A 21,816-nucleotide genomic window follows, 5' to 3' on the forward strand; every position below is an offset into this window, starting at 1 on the left:
TTTTGTAGCCTGTGTTGATGGGTACTCACACTATAAGTGACAACATTTTGTAAACTTCACATGTAAAAACTGCTGAACTGTGAATGACTGTATGTGACTCAGCAGTATGGTACGGTCCACATTTTTGCTTGAGAATATACATTGGTTATGTAAGATATCTTTACAGGAAGCTCGGAGAAGGGCACATGAGAATTCTATGTATTACTGGAACTTCTTTTAAGCTTATTCTCTCAGTTTACTATTATTGTTTGTTTGTACACTGCGCAATACTCACCTGAAATACAACTTCTCATTTCCTGAAGACAAATATGGCATCAAAGCCACAAGACAATTTCCAATGTAATATTACTTCTAAAGACAATACTCAAGCTGTAGGTCTCAATTGAAAGATTTCTCAATAGAAATTCTGAAATAACCTAGTTTGTATTTTTGCTTAAAAAAAAAAAAAAACCCTTACAAAGAATCAAGAAATCTGCAAGGATTTATGCCCACATTTACTAGAGAACATTGAACGGAATATTACCTAACAAGACTGTCCTGTGTGTGTTGCAGTCTACTTTGGGTAAAATAAGGCCAGTTTGTGGACAAAGGTTACTCAACATTCAGGATGTCACCACTGGTTCCCCCACAGAGTGAGTGCTCAGAAGCGAAGCGGCTGTTCAGCCACAACATTCCTAACACCCACTGCAATTATCAGGTTTTTCTCCTGTGTGGGTTCTCTGATGTACAATGAGGTTTGACTTTTGAGAGAAAGTTTTTCCACATGTGTTACATTCATAGGGCTTCTCGCCTGTGTGTGACCTCTGATGTTTAGCAAGGTCTGATTTACGGTAAAATATTTTCCCACATTCATTACACTGACAAGATTTCTCCCCTGTGTGAGCTCTATAATGCACTGTGAGGGAAGATTTGTGACTGAAGGATTTCCCACATTCGTTACACTCATAAGGTTTCTCCCCTGTGTGTTTTCTCAGATGTACAATAAGTCCTGATCTGACACAGAAAGATTTCCCACACTCATTACATTTATAGGGCTTTTCCCCTGTGTGAGTTCTCTGGTGCACAATTAGAGCTGACTTATCACAGAAAGCCCTTCCACATTCGTTACATTCATAGGGTTTCTCCCCTGTGTGTTTTCTCTGGTGTAAAGTTAGTCCTGACTTCACACAGAAAGATTTCCCACATTCATTACATTTATAGGGCTTTTCTTTTGTATGAGTTCTCTGGTGCACAATTAGAGCTGACTTATGACAGAAAGCCTTTCCACATTCATTACACTCATAGGGTTTCTCTCCTATGTGGATTCTCTGGTGTTGAGTGAGCTGAGACTTCTGGCAGAAAGTTTTCCCACATTCATTACATTCATAGGGTTTCTCCCCTGTATGTGTCCTATTATGTTTAGTTAGGTACGATTTATTATAGAATATTTTTCCACATTCATGACATTCGAAGGGTTTCTCCCCTGTATGTGTCCTGTAATGTTGAGAGAGGGTAGACTTATGGCTAAAGAATTTCCCGCATTCAGGACACGCAAAGGGTTTCTCCCCTGTGTGAGTTCTCTGATGCACTGTGAGGTCAGACTTCAAGCAGAAGGTTTTTCCACATTCGTAACATTCATAAGGTTTCAATCCTGTATGAATTATCTGATGCCTGGTGAGTACTGACTTGTGGTAGAAAGTTTTCCCACATGCATTACATTTGTAGGGCTTATCCCCTACATGGGTTCTCTGATGTTGTGTAAGATGTGACTTCTGACAGAAAGACTTCCCACAGTCAGGACATTCAAATGGTTTCTCCCCTGTATGAGTTCTCTGATGCACTGTAAGGTGTGAATTCATACAGAAAGTTTTCCCACATTCATAGCATTCATAGGGTTTCAGCCCTGTGTGTGTTCTCTGGTGTTTGGTGAGGTCTGACTTCTGGTAAAAAGTTTTCCCACATGCATTGCATTGATAGGGTTTCTCCCCTGTGTGAATTCTCTGGTGTAATGTGAGGGCTGACTTGTGGCTGAAGGCTTTCCCACATTCGTTGCACACATAAGGCTTCTCCCCTGTGTGTAATCTCTGATGTTTCGTCAGATTTGATTTCTCCCAGAAAGTTTTTCCACATTCATTACACTGAAAGCGTTTCTCTCCCGTGTGTATCCGCTGATGTCGAGTGAGGTGGGACTTCTCCCAAAATGCTTTTCCACATTCATTACATTCAAAGTGCTTCTCTCCTTTATGAGTTTTCTGAAGTTGTAAAAAACATGAATCCCCACTGAAATGATCCCCACTCTCATGACACTCAGAGTGTTTCGTAGGTGCTCCATCGGGTTTCAAAAGGCCTGACTTCACACATAAAGACTTCCCACAACCACCAAATCCACAGTGATTTTCCTTGGAAGCATCCATGTGAGGTAACTGGAAGGAGGAGTTATGAAAAAAACTTCTCCCATATTCAATACATTCAGAGTCACCCTCTTCAGTCATCTCTCTCTTGTATGTACTCAATACTGCCTTTTTAGAGAAGGTTTCTTGATACATGTTATATTCCAAATTTTGTTCTGTACTTTGAATCTTCTCATGACCAACAGGGCTCTCATCATGACTGAAAGTCTTCCCATTTTTATAAAATTCACTTTGCTCTCTAGTAGGAGTTTTCTCATGTTTAATACTGAGTAGCAATTTTCCACAGGCATTAAAGGCATCATTCTGTTTTCCTAAATGTCTTTTCTTATTGATACACAATTCTGAAATACAGCTGAAACTCATTCCACAGGAGTCACACTGACAGAGGGTTTCTCGGCAAGAAAATGAATTTGTGTCCAGGTTAAATGGTTTTCCTATTAGAATACCTTGCTCCTTGGTCAGTGTTTTGTTACTGATGTGTGCAACTTCCCACACAGGCTTACGCTGGTTTTCTTGGCTCCTTTCTTTCTGGTGATCGGTTTCCCAGACTTCTAAAGATAAGAAAAATGAACCATACACATAAATACTGACACATTTCTTCTGGAATGCAACATCTATATAAATGCCTTATGTTTCAGCAGATTTTGATTTCTTGTCTAGTCTCCCGGGAAGAAGATAACTGTAAGTACTTATTTTTTCTGTTTCGTCAGTTTGACATAAAAAACACAAAAATGAAAACAAGAAACAAAAAGCCTGGCAGGGAGAAAAAAGAAAGGAAACAATTACAAGCATACACCTGCATTCAGATATCTGAGGAATCAAGGCAGCTACTAAATTCTGAGCGTCTCCATCTATCCTCCTAATACCTCTAATCATAAATATAAGGAGAGCAAATAAAATTGCCAATCAAGAACCCATGACTTCAGCATAACTAGGGAATACAAAACACTACTAACTTCAAATCACCACTGAGGAAATAAACACTTAAATATAGGGAAAAAAAATGGGATCTAGAGCCCACACCCGTGGAAAGAGTTAGTTTGAGCCCGTGGCAACCACAGGTAGAGGAAGAGACAGAGAGCTTAGAGATAATTTAATGCAAATAGAATCACTCCCAGAAAGGGGAAGTCCCACCATGAGAGGGAAAATACAGAGCTGACACCTTAGTTCTGACAGATGACAGCTCAGACCCCCGAGGACTCCAACAGACAGGGTTTATAGGATACGAGACCTCCAGAGGCGAAGGCTGATCAGGGTGAGGAATACAACTGTAAAAAGGCCAGAGTGATCTTAGAACACAACTCAAATTATAAGAACTTTCTCATGAGCTGGACTGTCCCCCTCCCAAATTCATATGTTGAAGCCCTAATCACCAATGTTGCTGCATCTGGAGACAGAGCTTTTAAGGAGGTTAATTAAGGTTAAATCACATCATCAGGGTGTAGCACTAATCGGATAGGAAACACACCCATATCAGAAGCAGAAGAGACACCAGCACCTGCCGGCTCTCCCTGCGTGCAGAAAAAAACCATGTGAGGAAACAGCCAGAAGGTGCTGTCTGCAAGCTGAAGAGAGAGGGTTCACCAGAAGCACCCTGCAGGCACCTTCATCTTGGCCTTATAGCCTCCAGACCTGTGAGAAAGTTAGTTTCTGCGGTGTTTGTTAGAGCAGTCCAGGCAGGCTAAAAGAGCACACAAAGAGAAAAGACACCTGAATGAAATTTTAATAAACAGCATGGGAAAAAAGCATGACAACATAGCAGAAAAGAAAGAGAAAAATGAAAGCAACTGAATACACTATTAAAAACTGTAATCTCAGAAAATTGCCCAGAAGTAAAAGAAGACCTGACCCACATGTTTAAGGACCAGCATGACCCCAGGAAAGCTTCCTGGAATAGTCCTCTCTTAAGATGTGCTGTAATAAAACTACTAAACCTTAAAAATGAAGAAATCTCCTCAGGGCAAAAAGATTAAGTCTCAATAAGCAGACAAAAATGCAGATATGGCAAGAGACTCTGCCACCAATAAACAAAGTGAGGCTCGGTGGAGCAACATTTTCAAGAAAAAACAAAGAATTAAGTGTTTCATATCCAGCTGCATGATCCTTTAAAAGTATCCAGGCTACTGGAATAGGCCAATCATATTAGATATGCAAGAAATCAGGTAATAATGTAATGATGGAATCCCTAGGAAGAGGACAAACTTCAAGCAACCAAGATTTGATAAGAAACACTGGCAGAAAAGCTGAGCAGTGTAGGTCTAAGACCAAAAGAAAGTTAAGAACAAGAATACAAGAGTAATATATAAATGTTATATATTCCGGTGAAACAGAAATAATGCTACTAAAAAGGGAAGAAATAAGAATAAGTTCATAGAGAGGCATCGAATAATCTAAAGGTCACTAAAAGGAAAAAAACATTAATTGGATGGTTAAATAAGGAAATGAAATGAAGTAGCAAATGAAATGAAGCAGAAATGGTGAATAAGAAAGTTCATATAACAAACTCCACAAAGAGACACTTGCTATTCTTTCTCCTCTCACTTTCTTTAACAAACATTAAATCATCAGCGCCTGGGTGGCTCAGTTGGTTGAGTGTCTGACTTCGGCTCTTTGCTAACAGCTTGCACACTCAAGTCTGCTTCACATTCTGTGTCTCCGTTTCTCTCTGCTCATCCACTGCTCATGCTCTGTCTCAAAAGTATATAAGCATTAAAAAAAATTTCTAAGACATCATATTATATAAATTAGTAATTCAACAATGTACTGTTGGAATTTAAACATATACAGATCTTCTATGTACAAATGTAATATCACAAAATTAGAGTAGTGAAATAGAATTATATATGAGGAACCTTTCTATTTTTCACTGTAGGTAATGGAGTATAAATCTGAAGTAGAGTCTGATAGGGTGAATTTAGTAGATACATTTTATGACAACCATCAGGAAAATGATTAAGTGAAAAGGTCACTGTAGAAATCAAAATATTATGCTAAAACATATTCACCTAATCAAAAAGAAGTCAGTAATAGAAAAGAACTATAGGTTCAAAAAGGCAGAAGGCAGATAAAGGTTACAACATAAAATGGCAAGAGTAAATCCAGCCCTATTAATAACAGAGAACTGGGAATAGATTTAGAAATCCAATCAAAAAGCATTAATTGTCAGGTTGTAGAAAATATGTAAATCCAAACACCTGCTGTCTACAAAAGACATGCTAAATTCAAAGGCACAAATAAGTAGAAAATTTTAAAAGCAGAGACATATCTATCAAGTATATAGCATCAATAAGACTGGAGAGGCTATACTAATATCAGACGAAATACATTTTAACACATAATAGAGATAAAAGTGGGACATAATATGACGAAAACAATCCATCATTAAGGACACATAAGGAATTATACGCTATGATGAGTCTCAAGCAAATACTGACAGAATTCAAAGCAAAACTACACACACATCAACAATAATTAGAGACTTTAATGTCCCACTTTAAGTAATGGATAAAACAATTGAGAGAATACAAATAAGGGGAAAAAAAAGATAAAAATAACACTATCAAGTAACCAGACTAACAAATATATATAAGATAATCCACTCGAAAAGAGAGGAAAACACATTCTCCAGAAGTACACGTGAAAGGATCCCCAGAAGAGATTTTAAGTTTCTCCCACCAAAATGGAAGGAAATTATAAATCAATCATTTAAAGGAATTTTGAAAATTCACAAACAGAAGATTAAATATTAACACATCTCTGAATGAAATCAAGGGAAAAAATATCCAGGAAACTAAGAAAACACTTTCAGTAAAAATGAAAACCAAATATACCAAAACATATCAGACACACAGAAAATAGAACTTAGATGACAATTTATCCTGCACTAATCATATTTAAAAAGAATGATCCCAAATCAATAGCCTGCCATGTATACCTGAGAAAAATGGGGGAAAAAAAAAGGAATACAAATCCTAAGTAAGCAAAGATGGGAAATGAGAGAAGAGTAAAAATTAATAAACTATCAATAAACCGGACTGAACTGTATTTAGATTGACATGAAAATAAGAGACATAACAGTCAAATTACTGATGTTATGGGGCATCTGGGTGGCTCAGTTGGTTGAACATTTGACTCCTGATTTTGGCTCAGGTCATGATCTCATGACTCATGGGATGGAGCCATGTGTTGGGCTCTGCGCTGGCAGCATGGAGCTGCTTGAGATTCTCGGTCTCTGTCTCATTCTCTGCCCCTCCCCTGTTCACTCTCATAAAAATAAATAAATAAACGTTTCTAAAAAAACAAATTACTGAAGTTGTGGAACAAAAATAGTACACACACTAGGGACAGGAAGTACTAACATTACAAACCTGGCATGTTTTCTACATTACAAAAACAAAATTGTAAGTGAATGTTTTGAACTCTATACCAAGTAATATGATAACTTTGCTAAAAATAAAATTCTTAGAATATGAAAAAATATAACTATCTCAAGCAGAAATAAGCTATCTGAAAAAAAGTATAAGAAGTAAACACAATGTAGTCATTTTAAAACTTCCCATAAAGCCCAGGTCCAGGTGGTTTCACAGCTGTATTTTTAAACTCATTTAAATAATAATTACTATTAATTACTCAAATACTCCTGCAAAATTAGAAGAGAATACCTCCCACATAATTATATGAGCCTTATTTACAAATTATATATTAAAGCTTATACAGCTTTAATACACGAAGTATCTGTTTTTAGCGTTACTTTTTAAATTTGTAATTGACATATAACGGTATAAATTTAAGGTGTACATGTTAACGGGATTCCTTTATATACTATATTATGACTGCTACTGTAGCAATAATGAGCATCTTTATTATGTTACACAACTCCCATGTCTTATTAGTGACTGGAATGATTCAGTTCTGGTGTCTCAGCAAGTGCGATTATTACAATACGATATTGTCTGCATTCTTTATATGCTATCTTTCATCTCTAGGGCTTATTTAGTACTAGTTCCGATTTTGGACCATCTCTCCTTTCCCACACCCTCATCCCCTGGAAACCGCCACGTGAGCCTCTGTTATAACTAGTTTGGCTTTTCCAGATTCCAGATACAAGTGACACCATATGGTATTGTCTTTAACTGAAAGTGGCAGGATGTCCTTTCTCATGACTGAATAAATAATACTATTTTCTTTCTTTATCTATTTATGCACTGACGAGCACTTAGGTCGTTTCCAGATCTGGCCATTGTGAATAATACCGTGACAAACATGAATGTGTATATTCTCTTCGATGTCCCATTTCCATTTTCTTTGGGGTATGTTCCCAACTGGAACTGCCGGATCATAGGACAATTCTATAGCTTTTTGAGGAATCTCCACACCCTTTTCCAGAGTAGCTGAATCAATTTACATCACCACCACTGACAGTGCACAAGAGATCCCTTTTCTCCACATCCTTGCCAACACTTGTTATCTCTTGGGTTCTTGGTGCTAGCCATTCTACATGGTGTGATGTGTGGACCTGATTTGCATCTCCCTGATATTAGTGACATTGACCATGTTTTCACATATCTCTTGGCCACCAGTGCTACTTATATAAAGTCACTACACATTATTTCTTTCACTATTATGGCATTTTTTTTAATTAAAAAAGTTTTTTTAACGTTTATTCATTTTTTAGAGACAGAGAGAGAGCATGAGTAGGGAAGGGGCAGAGAGAGAGGGAGACATAGAATCCGAAGCAGGCTCCAGGCACTGAGCTGTCAGCACAGAGCCCAACATAGGACTTGAACTAAAAGATAGCAAGGTCACATGACCTGAGCTAAAGTCGGATGCTTAACTAACTGAGCCAGCCAGACACCCCTCACTACTGTGTCATCTAAACAACAGCAAGCCCTCAGGGCGCCTGGGTTAAGCATCTGACTTTGGCTCAGGTCATGATCTCACGGTTCGTGGGTTCAAGCCCCACGTCGGGCTCTGTGCTGACAGCTAGCACAGAGCCTGGGGCTTGCTTTGGATTCTGTGTCTCCCTCTCTCTGACCCTCCCTGCTTACACTCTCTCTCTCTCAGAAATAAATAAAAAACATTAAAAAATTAAAAAAAAAACCACAGCAAGCACTCAAAAATTATTTGAGTCAAAAAATGAGTGTATGAAAGAATCCCAGGTAACAGCTGGAATGAAGAGCAAAGGAGGTGTGGCTGGCAGCTGAAAATGCTTTGAGAAACACAGATTACAGCAAAGAGAAATAAGGCAAAGATTGGTCTGTTGACAAATGTAAGAAAGGTGAATATTAAAAAACGTAAATCAAAAAGGAGAACATTTTTGCTGACAGCAGAATCTGGAGGTTCGGTTCAAAACCAGGATTCTCAGTCACTTCCAAGGATTAGGACTTCTAAAGAGATATTCTTGAAAAATCATTCCAAAGTTGTCAATCCCTGGGTTAATCGTGGGAAGATAAAAAAACGTCCTGATGTTCATTTGTGCGGTAAATTTCAACTCACCTGGGAAGCTCCTGCTTGGAAATTCTTCCTCCAATACCCATGGCTCCTCTCCTTGCTCCAGCCTGAAGATCACCCCCGGTTTGGCAGCACAATACCCTGTCAAAGTGAATAATTTAGGATTCAGACCAGGTGGCCTAGACTCAGGGCCTCTGAAAGAAGAGGAAGCAGCTGGAGCTGCTCCGTCAACATGCCACTGAACATTCCCCCGGAGAGGTGAACACAAATATCTTCCTGGGGCCTAAAAGTGATCAATCACCACTGATTCCTGAAACCAATCTTAAATATCATTCAACGTGACACAGAGCCTATATGCCTCATAATTAACACAACTACAACACACTACTTGAAATTACATAAAAACAGCCCTTACCCACGGAGACAAGGTGGCTGTAGTTCTCCAGCATCACGTCCCTGTACAGGGACCTCTGACTTGAGTCCAGGCACTGCCACTCCTCCTGGGTGAAGCCCACGGTCACATCCTTAAATGATACTGATCCCTGCGATGTCTGTTTAATCTGAAATGTTCAGAATTGGGTGACATGGAAAAAGCTGTATGGGAACCAATCCTTCTCATGATTACCAAAATAGTTTGCAGAGGGTTTGTCTGGCTTTCGGCTTTGAGGGAAGACAAGAAATCCAACAGAAATATCATGCCATTGCTTCAAGGTATTATTAATGTAAAAAATGATCAAATCCCACAATGTATCTGGAACTATTCCGATTCTGAGAAATGCTAAGCCTAATGAAAATATTCTTGTATTCTAGTAGCAGACAACCTGATAAGAAAACATGCAGTAACAAGATACAATTGCTAAAGTGAAGTATGCACAAGACAGACTAAAATAAATGAGCAAAATAAGTTCTCTTTTGAGCCTCACTGAAGAATGACTGATGGATAACAGTAACCTGGTGCTCTCACGAACAGGGGGCCGTAGTACAAGGTGCAAGCAAAGATGAGGCTCCTCTAACATATTCGGGAAATGAGAAGAGGGCAAACAACAGAGGAAAAGTTGAGAATTCAGCCTAGATCTGCGATGACAGAAAGGGCCATAATGGAATTCATGGAATAGATCATAGAGTGATTTTAGATGAAGTCTCCACAGTGTGTGATCACTTTCTACCTTAAAGAATATTTTTGAGCGCTATAGAAGTTTGTATTCATGTATTACAGAAATATGCTATCAATACATTTTGTTGCAAATTTTAATTTTATTCTCCATTTTATTTTTTATTTTTTTAGGCTTATTTATTTTTGAGAGAAAGAATGTGAGCGAGGGGAGGAACATAGAGAGGGAGACACAGAATCAGAAGCAGGCTCCAGGCTCTGAGCTCTCAGCACAGAGCCCAACGCAGCGTTCAAACTCACAAACCACAAGATTGCAATCTGAGCCAAAGCTGGGTGCTTAACAAACCCAGCCACCTAGGCAGCCCTTATTCTCTCTCCATTTTAAAAGTAAATGACAGCTTAATACTTTATTTCACCGCAATACAATTTCTAGGTTCTAACTCTTCAATTCAAAGACAGTATCTGGGATGTGTACAAAATTAGAAGGAAAAGATTTTGGAACTGTTATACTACAAATTTCTGTAGAAGACAGAAGATGTCTAATTGGAATATTGTGGATATCATTTAGATTGCATGACTGTACTTCAGGGCTGTTTTGAAGAAAGGGGAGCCAAAGAACAGATGTGAATATATAGTATAATGAGGTGGCCAGGTTTTTATTTATAGAACCAATTCTCTCAAAAAACGGAAGGGAAAGTTAAAGGAAAAAACACCACTTTCATAAACTACTACAGCAAAAACAGTGAAGCAAATAGGGCACTGATAAAAGGAGACAGACACAACTGAACACAGTCACCAATTCACCGGCAGAAAGGGGAAGTTTCCTCAGGGTATGTGCAGCTGTAGAACACGAGTGTCACAAAATAAGCAAGGAAAATAAGGAGAAAATAAATTAGATACTGTATTTTCACAAGCTGTATCTTAACTGTGAAACATAGAACTGCAGGTCCAGATTTAAAATAAGGATTTGGTGAATACTAAGTCACCAAGAATAAATCAGAAGCTCTCAGAGAAGAGACTGAAAATAATCAAGAATGCAAGATGAGGAAAAATCAGTTTTTAACTGGCTTACAGAGAAAGAAGAGGCTATTAGGGAATTTCCTGAAGTGGAAAAAAAATAAGAATGAATGGTTTTAAAAACAAAAAGATGATGATATGATCAGATTAGATAAACAAAAGCATGATTAACAAAAACTCTTAGCAAACTAGAAAGGAATTTCCTCAACATGATACTAGACTTTTACATACCACACAAATATCCACTTAATGGTTACACAGGTAACACAACTGAAAAGTAGCTTTGAGAGAAGGATGCGTGCTATCTCCAATTTTATTCAACTTTTTTCTAAAGCTCTTAGAATACAGCAAAACAATCATGTACAGAGAAAATACAAATATTAATATCCTAAATTAAAGTTTCTGAAACTGGATAGAAGTTCAATTAAAATATCAGAAAACTATATGTTTTTAAAGGTACAATTAACAATAGCATGAAAAATACACAAATCTCTATAAGGAAATAATAATGTGATAAAGGAAAATGAAAATGACCCAAATAAGATGGAAGGATAAACAAATTTCTGTATAGGAAGGCACAATATTATAAAAATATCATTTTATAAATTAGTGAGGAAAAAAAGGCAGAACATTTCAGTAACAACTGACCACAAAGAGGTCAACAGAAACTACAGAAGGGCAGAGGACAGTGAGCAACACATCTGAACAGGTAATTGACAGATGAGAAACTCAAAATGGAATGCCAATTTAAAGAGCTAAGAAAAACATCAGAAAATCTAAACCCAACAAAAAATCCTTCTAAATGAATATATTTGCCACATAAAGACTGAAAACATTAACAGCACACACAAATGAGAAATACTGTATTTGTGGAAAATGATACCTGATGGCAACACAAAACTGCAGGTTAAAGAAAAGAAAATGGAAACTGGAATTTAAAGCAACAAGTCATGTCTTTTGGAATCTATGACACACAAAAAAGTAAAATCCATCTTATCACTTATCACTCTTCACAGTTTGGGTATTATAAGAGCTTTAGGAGCTATGTGCCAGGAATCTTGGATGAAGACCAAAATCTACTTCTTACTATTTACCACAAGATCACAGATGCATATTGTAATATACAGAATAAAAAGATACAAACTGGTGTAACTAAAGAGCTAGTAGATATAAAGAGAAGAACAGGTAAGTAGAATACTTTAACACAGTGGAACCCTCTGCAGCAATACAAAGTGTGAACCCCCCGGGAGGTGCAGCAGCACTGACAAACCTAACACACACGAACATACTTCCTTTTGTCGCTTTGTCGTATTTTCCAGACACTGCAGTTTTTACAACTGAAGATCTATGGCAACCTTGCATGAGGCAAGTCTATCAGTGCTATTCTTCCAACAGCGTTTGCTCACTTTGGTTTCTGCATCATATTTTGGTAATTCTTACAATATTTCTAACTTTCTCATTATATTTGCTGTGGTAATCTGCGATCAATGATGACAGCGCACCAAAAGCTCAGAGGATGGTTAGCATGTTATACCAATAAGGTATCTTTTAATTAAAATATGTAGGTGTTTTTTATTTTTATATATAATACTATTATACACTTAATAGACTATAGTATACTACTTTTTTTTTTTTTGAGAGAGAGACTGAGCACCCGTGTGTGCACAGGGTAGGGGCAGAGGGAGAGAGAGAATCTTAAGCGGCACCACACCCAGCACAGAGCCTGACACAGGGCTGGAACTCACAGCTGTGAGATCGTGACCTGAGCGGAAAACAAGAGTCGGACACTTAACCTACTGAGCCACCCAAGTGCCCCTAAAGTATAGTAAAAACATAACTTTTATATGCAGTGGGAAACCAAACAATTCATTTAACTTGCTTTATTGCAGTGATCTGGAACCAAACTCACACTATCTCCGAAGTATGCCTATACAGAATGAAAGAAGCCTGCTGTAACAACATATGCACGAATTCTCTACCTCTGATTTTCAGTAACAGCCAACATTAACCAATAATCATAGAACAGCACCTACCTTAGAGGAAGGGAGAATGTTGATAAAGGTTGGAGAGGTCATAAGGGACCCTTGAGAGGCAGTGGAAAAACATCAAATACTTTTATTTGGTCAGTGGTTACTAGAATGTATGCATATGCTTTTTTTTTTTTTTTTAAGGAATGTATAGTTTTGATGACTACATCTTACACACTTTCCTGTCTCTGTCATACAGCAGAGAGTCAACAACAAAGCCAGCCAGAATCCAAATAAGGAGGAAGAAGAAACAGGGAATGAACGTATGAAAGCAGCACTAACTAGTGGGCAGTAAATCCACAGCCAGCGGCTGTAGGCCTCTGAAACAGGACAAGTACAGCTTCTGAAGGAAACAAGTCTGACGCTGTGACGTTTTAAGTTACCAACAAATAACATGTAAATAAAATGTTTCTATCTGTTGATGCAGTGACATATTGTGAGTATAAAGGCTGAGGCTCCTTACATATCTGAAGTGGGAGAGTACACTGAGACCTAAGAGAAGTTTAAGAAGAAGTGAGCTGGAGCAAGATGATAAAATCAGCAGCACACAAAGATCTTCCTGAGTCATTTCCAAAACCAGTAGGCACCTAATGAACCACTGAGAAGACTTCCAGTACCATTTCTAGCAATCAGTTCTCACTGATGTCAAGTAGCAAACTGCCAGAAGAGGCACCTGGACTCAAGAGATCTCAAATCTGTCCCCTTCTCAAACTGCATATTCCTCAAACAAACTATTCTATATAGATCCTGAATGTAAATCTTTTTTGGCTTGTGTAATATCAGTACCGACGACATAAAGGGGTTGTAGGACTGCATCAGCTAATCCAGAAAACTTAGTTAACATAGTACCCAGGCACATGATTAGAATTCCCCGTTCAAGAGATATATTTGACTCCAAATAATTCCTGATATACCAGCAATCATGAAACAAAGAAAAAGCTTAGATAACTAGGAATAGAATTGGACATCCTTGATGTGGTAAAAAAATGAAAAAAAAAAAAAAACCCACAGTAAAAATCACATATTGAGAGGAAAACTTCCCCTTTGAGAAGAGAATAAAGGCAAGGAAATATACTCTTTTCTTCTATTGAGTATTATATATCGGAGGACCTAAGAGGGCAATAAAGAAAAAAAGGTTTCATGAATTTAAAAAAGTAAGCAACAGTGTCACTAAACCCAGATTATACATGTGGATATATAAAAAAATTCAAATAAAGATAAATTATTAGATGTAATAAATTAATGTAGAAAAATTGTTGGATTTAAGGCCATTATATAAAAAATAACATGCCAGTAACAAGCAATTAAAAAGAACAATTGAAAATATATCTATAATACCTAAAAATCAACTCAAAATGGATGAAAGACCTAAATGTAAGACAGGAAGCCATCAAAATCTGCAAGGAGAAAGCAGGCAAAAACCTTTTCAACCTCAGCTATAGCAACTTCTTAGTCAGCATGTCTCTGGAGGCAAGGGAAACAAAAGCAAAAATGAATTACTGGCACCTCATCAAGATAAAAACCTTCTGCACAGCGAAGGAAACAATCAGCAAAACTAAAAGGCAACCAATGGAATGGGAGAAGATATCTGCAAATGACATATCAGATAAAGGTTTAGTGTAAAGAAATTATCAAACTCAACACCCAAAAAATGAATAATCCAGTGAAGAAATGGGCAAAAGACATGAATAGATACTTCTCCAAAGAAGACATCTAGTTCCAAGAAGACATCCAACTACACATGAAAAAATGCTTAACAGGGGCGCCTGGGTGGCTCAGTCGGTTAAGTGTCTGACTTCGGCTCAGGTCATGATCTCACGGTTTGTGGGTTCGAGCCCCACGTCGGGCTCTGTGCTGATAGCCAGCCCAGAGCCTGTAGCCCATTTCAGATTCTGTATCTCCCTCTCTCTCTGACCCTCCCCTGCTCACGCGGTCTCTCTCTCTCTCTCAGAAATAAATAAAACATTACAAAAAAAAAAAAAAAAGAAAAAATGCTTAACATCACTCATCATCAGGGAAATGCAAATCAAAACCATAATGAGACACCACTTCACAACTGTCAGAATGGCTAACATTAACAACTCAGGCAACAAACAGATGTTGGGGAGGATGCATAGAATGAGGAACTCTTTTGCACTGCTGGTGGGAATGCAAACTGGTACAGCCACTGTGGAAAACAGTATGGAGGTTCCTCAAAAAATTAAAAATAGAACTATCCTATGACCCAGTAATTGCACTACTAGGTATTTATCCAAGTGATACAGGTGTGCTGTTTTGAAGGGGCACATGCACCCCAATGCTTATAGGAGCACTACTGACAATAGCTGAAGTATGGAAATAGCCCAAATGTCCATGGATGGATACATGGATAAAGAAGATGTGGTGTATGTGTGTGTATATATGCATATATACGTGTGTGTATATATATACATGTATACACACATTGTGTGTATATATACACAACATATACATACACACACACACACACACGTACACAATGGACTATTATTCAGTAATCAAAAAGAATGAAATCTTGCCACCTGCACCTACGTGGATGGAAATGGAGGGTATACGCTAAGTGAAATTAGTCAGATAAATATCATATGACTTCATTCATATGAGGAATTTAAGATACTAAACACAGAAACATAAGGGAAAGGAAGCAAAAATAATATAGAAACAGGGAGGGGGACAAAACATAGACTCCTAAATATAGAGAACAAACAGAGGGTTGCTGGAGGGCTTGTGGGAGAGGGGATAGGGTAAATGGGTAAGGGGCATTAAGGAATCTACTCCTGAAAGCTATGTGACTTCTGTTCAAAAGAAAGAGGTGCAGGATTTGTAAATGAAAGAGATTTCCTAAAGTATACTGTTTGAAATTGCCATTTAATTGTGAAGATTCCAGGATTTGGGAAAATTTAACAACTTTTGAAAAGTACCTGGAATATCATACTGGCATGTTAAATCTCTGCTGAGACAGAATTTTAAAGCTTTCCATGCATTAGAATTCTGCCTGGTGGAGTGCCTGGGTGGCTCACTTGGTTGAGCTCAGGTCACGATCTCAGTTTGTGGGTTTAAGTCCTGCGTCGGGCTCTGTGCTGATAGCTCAGAGCCGGAGTCGGCTTCAGATTCTGTGTCTCCCTCTCTCTCTGTCCCTCCCCCACAAATGCTATGTCTCTCTCAAAATAAAAAAAAAAAATAAGCTTTTAAAAATAAATAATGTAAAATACATGGAAATTCTTACAAAACTCAAAATGAAACAACCTAAAAAGCAATAAATTTATCAAAGTTGCACAAACTCACTAATCAGACCACGGAAACTAAACAGTAAAGTTTTTCACCCTTTAATGTAGAAATAATTTTTATATCTGAAGAGGAAGTAGGAAAATTAGTCTTCTAATGAGTAACAATTTACCTAGAAAAATGAGATATCTTCATATATTGTAACTCAAAAATATTAATCACTGGACACTGAAGCAGTGATTCTTAAACTTAATGTGTTATAACCATCACATGGACATCCTCTTAAAAACACAGATTTGCTGAGCCTTACCTCCAAATGTTCTCTTCCAGCAGGTTTGGGATGGTGGATCACAATCTGCATTTCAAACAAGTTTTGAGGTGATGCTGCCATTTCTGTCCAAAGATCCTCACTTTGAGAACCAATGCTCCAGGGTCTGGAGATACATCTGCATTTATCAGAGAACGTCAAGGATATTCACAGCAACATTTATATGAATGAAAAATGGAAATTATCTAGATGTCTAACAATAAAATATAGTATTTAGGATACAGTGTGGCCATACATCAGGAAAATCAAACATTAAAAGAAACAAACTACAGGGGTGCCTAGGTGGTAAAGTATTTGACACCTGATTTTGGCTTAGGTCATATCACAGTTGTGAGACTGAGGTCCAGGTTAGGATCCACACTGAGTGTGTAGCCTGATTAAGATATTCTCAATCTCAAAATATTCTCTTTCTCTCTCTCCTTTTGCCCCTCTCCCCACTCTAATAAAATTTTAAAAAATATTTATTTTAGGGGAGCCTGGGTGGCTCAGTTGGTTAAGCATCCAACTTCGGCTCAGGTCGTGATCTCAGTTTGTGGGTTCAAGCCCCGCATCGGGCTCTGTGCTGATGGCTCAGAGTCTGAAGCCTACTTCTAATTCTGTGTCTCTCTCTCTCTCTTTCTGACCCTCCCCTGCTCATGCAGTCTCTATCTCTCTCTCAAAAATAAATAAAAAACATTTAAAAAGTTATTTATTTTAAAAAATAAACTACATATGGAGATATCTCAAATTACTAGTGAACTGAGGGCAGAAAATGCCTGTCACATACAGTAAGAAAATTTACGTTTTTAGAAGTACTCAAAACCAAGCCAGAAATCTATGGGATAACTTTGACGGAGAAACTCAGACACATTTACCAGAGAATTTAACAATGATCCATTTGCTGTACAACTTCTATACACAACCTGGCTAAAGTAGTTATGGTGAGTTTTTGTTAACAAGCATGTAGGCCATCGTTCCTCTAAAGGTATCAGGTTTTATACCAGGATGGAACAAGACCATCATTAAATTAACTATTTGAACTCTCTCGGACCCTTTTATTCTTAGTGAGGAACAGTTTTAGGTACTCAGTTCAGGGCTGCCACAGGAAGGTTATTCACTACATGTCCCTACGTTAAGATCCAAAAAGAGACCATCCAAGACTTTGTGTCTTGAGAAAAAGCTGTCTGTACCCAAAAGACTGTGTCTTCCTTTCTCCACAGTTATCAGAAACAATAGGATGTTACCTGTGGGTCAGCTTAGAAACTCTAAGATAGGGAATGATCAGTATGTATCCACAAGCGGCCTTAGCCTTGCTCTTGATCTGTCACTTTCTGTTTTCTGTAAAGGTGCATTTCTACCTATTGTCAATTTCCCATTACTACGGGACTCCTACAAATCTCACCAAGTCCACTGCAAAATAAAGTGGGGAACGAACAACTTACCTGGGATTTGCTCATTTTCTGCTGTCTTGGAAAAGTGTAGACAAGTCTGGTGATGTGCTGGGTCACAAGAGGAACGACGTCCTAAAAGAGCTGGCCAGCCTGGAGGCTCCCGAATTCTCCAGCCCTATAAAACTACACATGCCCAATAAGACAGGAAGAATGTCAGTGCCTCTGACCTTCCCAAAGGACAGCACACGAACAGACAGCACCATCTGCAGGACTCTAACCCAACCAGGTAGTAGCTGCTTGGCTGGAACGTTTCCACTGGGTAACTGTCAATATTTGTTTCCTGGGGTTTTTTCACAGTTTAAGCCTCTCTTGAGGCTCACAAAACATTTTTAAACTAAAAACGATGGTTTACATAAAACAATACACTCAGTGAAGTAACATTAGCTCTTCACCAAAACTGCTGTAAAAAATATGCCGGACCTGGGACACCTGGGCGGCTCAGTCTTGCTTCAGGTCACATCTCAGAGTTCGTGGGATCAAGCCCCACATCAGGCTCTGCGTTGACAGTGTGGAACCTGCGTGGGATTCTCTCTCCCTCTCTCTCGATAATAAACAAACTTAAAAAAAAAATACTCGACTAATCTGTTTATAGGTCTTCCTGTTACTAATCCTTTGGTTAGTGATTCCACAGAAAACGATAAAGAGCAGAGCTTTAAGGAGAGGTCTACGTTTTAATTTCTCATCCCGGTTGCCGTTTCTCAAAAGGATCGGTTTATAAAGTAATGTGCGCCTCACCTCACGTGGAGCTGCAGGCAGTTCTCTCCTAACAGCCGGACACACAACTCCCAGTCTTCGCCACTAACAAACTGTGAGTCTAAGTAAGTCACTAACCTTCAAGAGGAAAGACACAAACAAGAACTATTTCTATTCATGAGACAAAGACAAGGGACTCTCGAGGATCCTTCCTGAATGCCGGACTGAGTAATAACAACGGCCTCAAGAGGCGGCGAAGGGCACGAGTGGAGAGCAGCTCAGACCCCGGCAAGGACAAGGGCAGAAACGGGAGCCGCGCGGGAACTGAGGCGGCGCGGGCAGGCGTGCGGTCCGCCCCGCCGCCCCGGCCGCCCCGCCGCGCTCGCGCGCACGTCCTCCCGCGGCCACCGGCTCCGGGCACACGCCGTGCACGCGCACACGCCCTCCTCCTGCGGCCTCCGGAACGGGACGCCGTACGGCAGCGCCCGCTCCGCGCAGGGACTGAGCACGCGGGCTGCCCGACCTCTAGCGCCGACGGAGACGTCCCCATCCCGCCGTCCGACGGTGCGCGGACCTCCTCCTCACGCGCGGGCACCGCCCGCCCGCCGCACGGCGCCCCCGTCGGCCCTCGTCCGACCGTCCCGAGCTCACCTATCGCTCCCTCGTTCAGGCAGCACTGACCCCACAACAGGTTAGAGACCCGTTGGCTCGGGAAACTCCCCGAAGCGGGTAGTGAGGAGAACGGAAGGCAAAAAAACAAAAACAAAAACAAAACAAAACTGGGATGGTGTGCACCGAGGCAGAAGGCGGTACTAGGCATGCGCGGAACCAGGCATGTGCGGAGCCGGGCATGCGCAGAACCGGACATGCGCAGAACCAGACAGTGGGAACTGTCAGCGCAGCAAGTCGGAAAGTATCTTTCCCTGCAGATTCCCTGACCAGCGGTTGGAGGTTGGCTGAGAATGCAGTCTTTTCCCAGCACGTGGGAAGTTTGGGGCACTTGACCTATTTACCCAAGCAGTCAGAGCCCGTTGCGGATTACAGCTGAGTTCTATGTGCCGCCAATGTGCAATTTAGACACAGAGCTGTCAGGGAAAAGAACCTGCTTGTCGATTTCGCTTTTTAAAATACTATTTAATAGATTCCATCAATACAATAAAAGAATATTTATAAAAATAGTATCTGACACAATCAGCGATTCTCTCAGGAAATAAAAACCCAGGGGACAGAGGCGGGACCAAGCAAGCTAGTTCTTCAAAATCATGAAAGCAATAAAAGTAAATAGATAAATCAGAAAATCGACAGTCCAAAAGAAAATTTCTCAAAAGAAAAAAATAAAACTTCTCTATTTGTCTACACAAACATATTCCTTCCTCTGTGACATTAATATTACTTGAAGAAATGGAAACCGTTCCTTTCACTGAAAGATCCAATATTCTGTGGCAACATTCCACTAAGAATCTCAACAAATATTTGTACAGACTTTTTTCTCTTTTGTTTTTGTATACTTTAATAGGTATTTTACAAAAGCATTCTCCGGGGGTGCCTAGGTGGCTCAGGGGATTGAGCACCGGGCTTCTGCTCAAATCATGATCTCACGATTGTGTGTTCAAGCTCCATGTCACGCTCTGTGCTAACAGCTCAAAGCCTGAAGCCTGCTTCAGATTCTGTCTCCCTCTCTCTCCCTCCCTCACTCGTGTACACACGCTCTTGCTCTCTCTCAAAAATAAACGTTAAAATTTTTTAAAAAATGAAAACAGGACACTGAAGAGATATATGCACTCCCATGTTACTGCATTATTATTCACAATAGCCAAGATATGTAAACAAGGTGTCAATAGATGAATGGGTAAAGAAGGTGTGTGGCAGATATAAAAAACACAGTACTACTCAGCCATGAGAAAGAAGAAAATCTTGTCTATTTGAAACTCTATGAAGGGATGTTGAAGGTATTATGAGAGTGAAATAAGCCAGAAAGGGAAAGACAAATACTGTATGGTATCAGTTATATATGGAATCTAACAAAGATTATCTCACAAAAACAGATCGTGTAATGATGGTCACCGAGGGCTGGAGGTTCAGGGAGCAGGAGAGATGTTAAGGGTACTAACTTAGCAGCTAGTAGATGTGTAACTCTGGAGATCTAATGCACAGTGTGGTGATTATGGACAATAATCCTGTCATAAACTTTGAAGGTCCTGAGACTGTGTCTCAATAGTTTCCATTACAAAAAAAGTAATGATGATGATGTGATGTGATAGAAGTGTTAACTAAACCCAAGGTGGTAATCACATTGCAATATATAAATGTATCAAATCAACATGCTGTACACCTTAAACTTACACAATGTTAACATGTCAGTTATATCTCAATAAAAATGTACCCATTTTATCCTAAAGAAGTGAAAAATTCATACTCCTCATAATTCAAAATTAGCTCTTTAGAGGTGTTTTAATTTCCTGCTGCTGCTGCAGCAAATTACTGCATATGTTAAACACACAAACTGAATATGTTACGTTATCAGAATTCAGAAGTCCAAAATGGTGTTACATGGCTAGAATCAAGGTCTTAGGCCTGCATTCCTTGTGGATGTTCTATGAGAGGGAGAATCCACTTCTTTGCCTTTACTGTTTCTAAATGCTGTCCTTACTTTGTCATCCTGCATCACTGCAACCTCTGCCTATGTTATTAGATTTTTTCTCCTGCCCCCGTTTCCTTTTAAGAATTCTTGTGATTAAAATAGAACCCACTTGGATAATTCAAGACAGTCTCCTCATCTCAAGATCCTTCACCAAAACACATATGCCAAGTCTCCTTTGCCAGGTAAGGTAATATTCTCAGATTCTAAGGGTTAGGATGTGCACCTGTTTGGGGGCCACTATTCTGCCACAACAGGATAACTGCAAAGAAGGATGGATGCATTTTTCAAAAACATTAATCTAGAAGCATTAAAAAGGCACTTGTATTTTAATATTTTTTTCATTTTCTCAACATTTCATGTATATTATGCAAAGTATCTTCCTCTACATTATTATTTGCAGAATGGTGGGGGATTCACATTCTACATGTCATGTTCACATCAAAATTCTACTCTAGAGGTTTTTTTCTATTAAAATGGTATTAAAGG

At 39.1% G+C, this 21,816-nt stretch overlaps 1 protein-coding gene across 1 annotated transcript; it reads right to left on the reverse strand.

Moving 5' to 3' along the window:
• Positions 1-201: 201 nt before the first annotated feature.
• On the reverse strand, positions 202-18,809 carry LOC120223791 (zinc finger protein 33B-like). Its single transcript, XM_039222024.1, is given in 8 exon segments — positions 202-649; positions 651-700; positions 702-2,941; positions 8,886-8,981; positions 9,256-9,400; positions 16,549-16,684; positions 17,988-18,119; positions 18,732-18,809. Coding segments are annotated over 6 exon segments (2,670 nt in total). The 5' UTR covers positions 16,630-16,684; positions 17,988-18,119; positions 18,732-18,809; the 3' UTR covers positions 202-591.
• Positions 18,810-21,816: the final 3,007 nt, after the last annotated feature.

This window comes from Hyaena hyaena, unplaced genomic scaffold (assembly GCF_003009895.1).
Source record: "Hyaena hyaena isolate Hyena2069 unplaced genomic scaffold, ASM300989v1 scaffold_1038, whole genome shotgun sequence".
Lineage (NCBI taxonomy): Eukaryota > Metazoa > Chordata > Mammalia > Carnivora > Hyaenidae > Hyaena > Hyaena hyaena.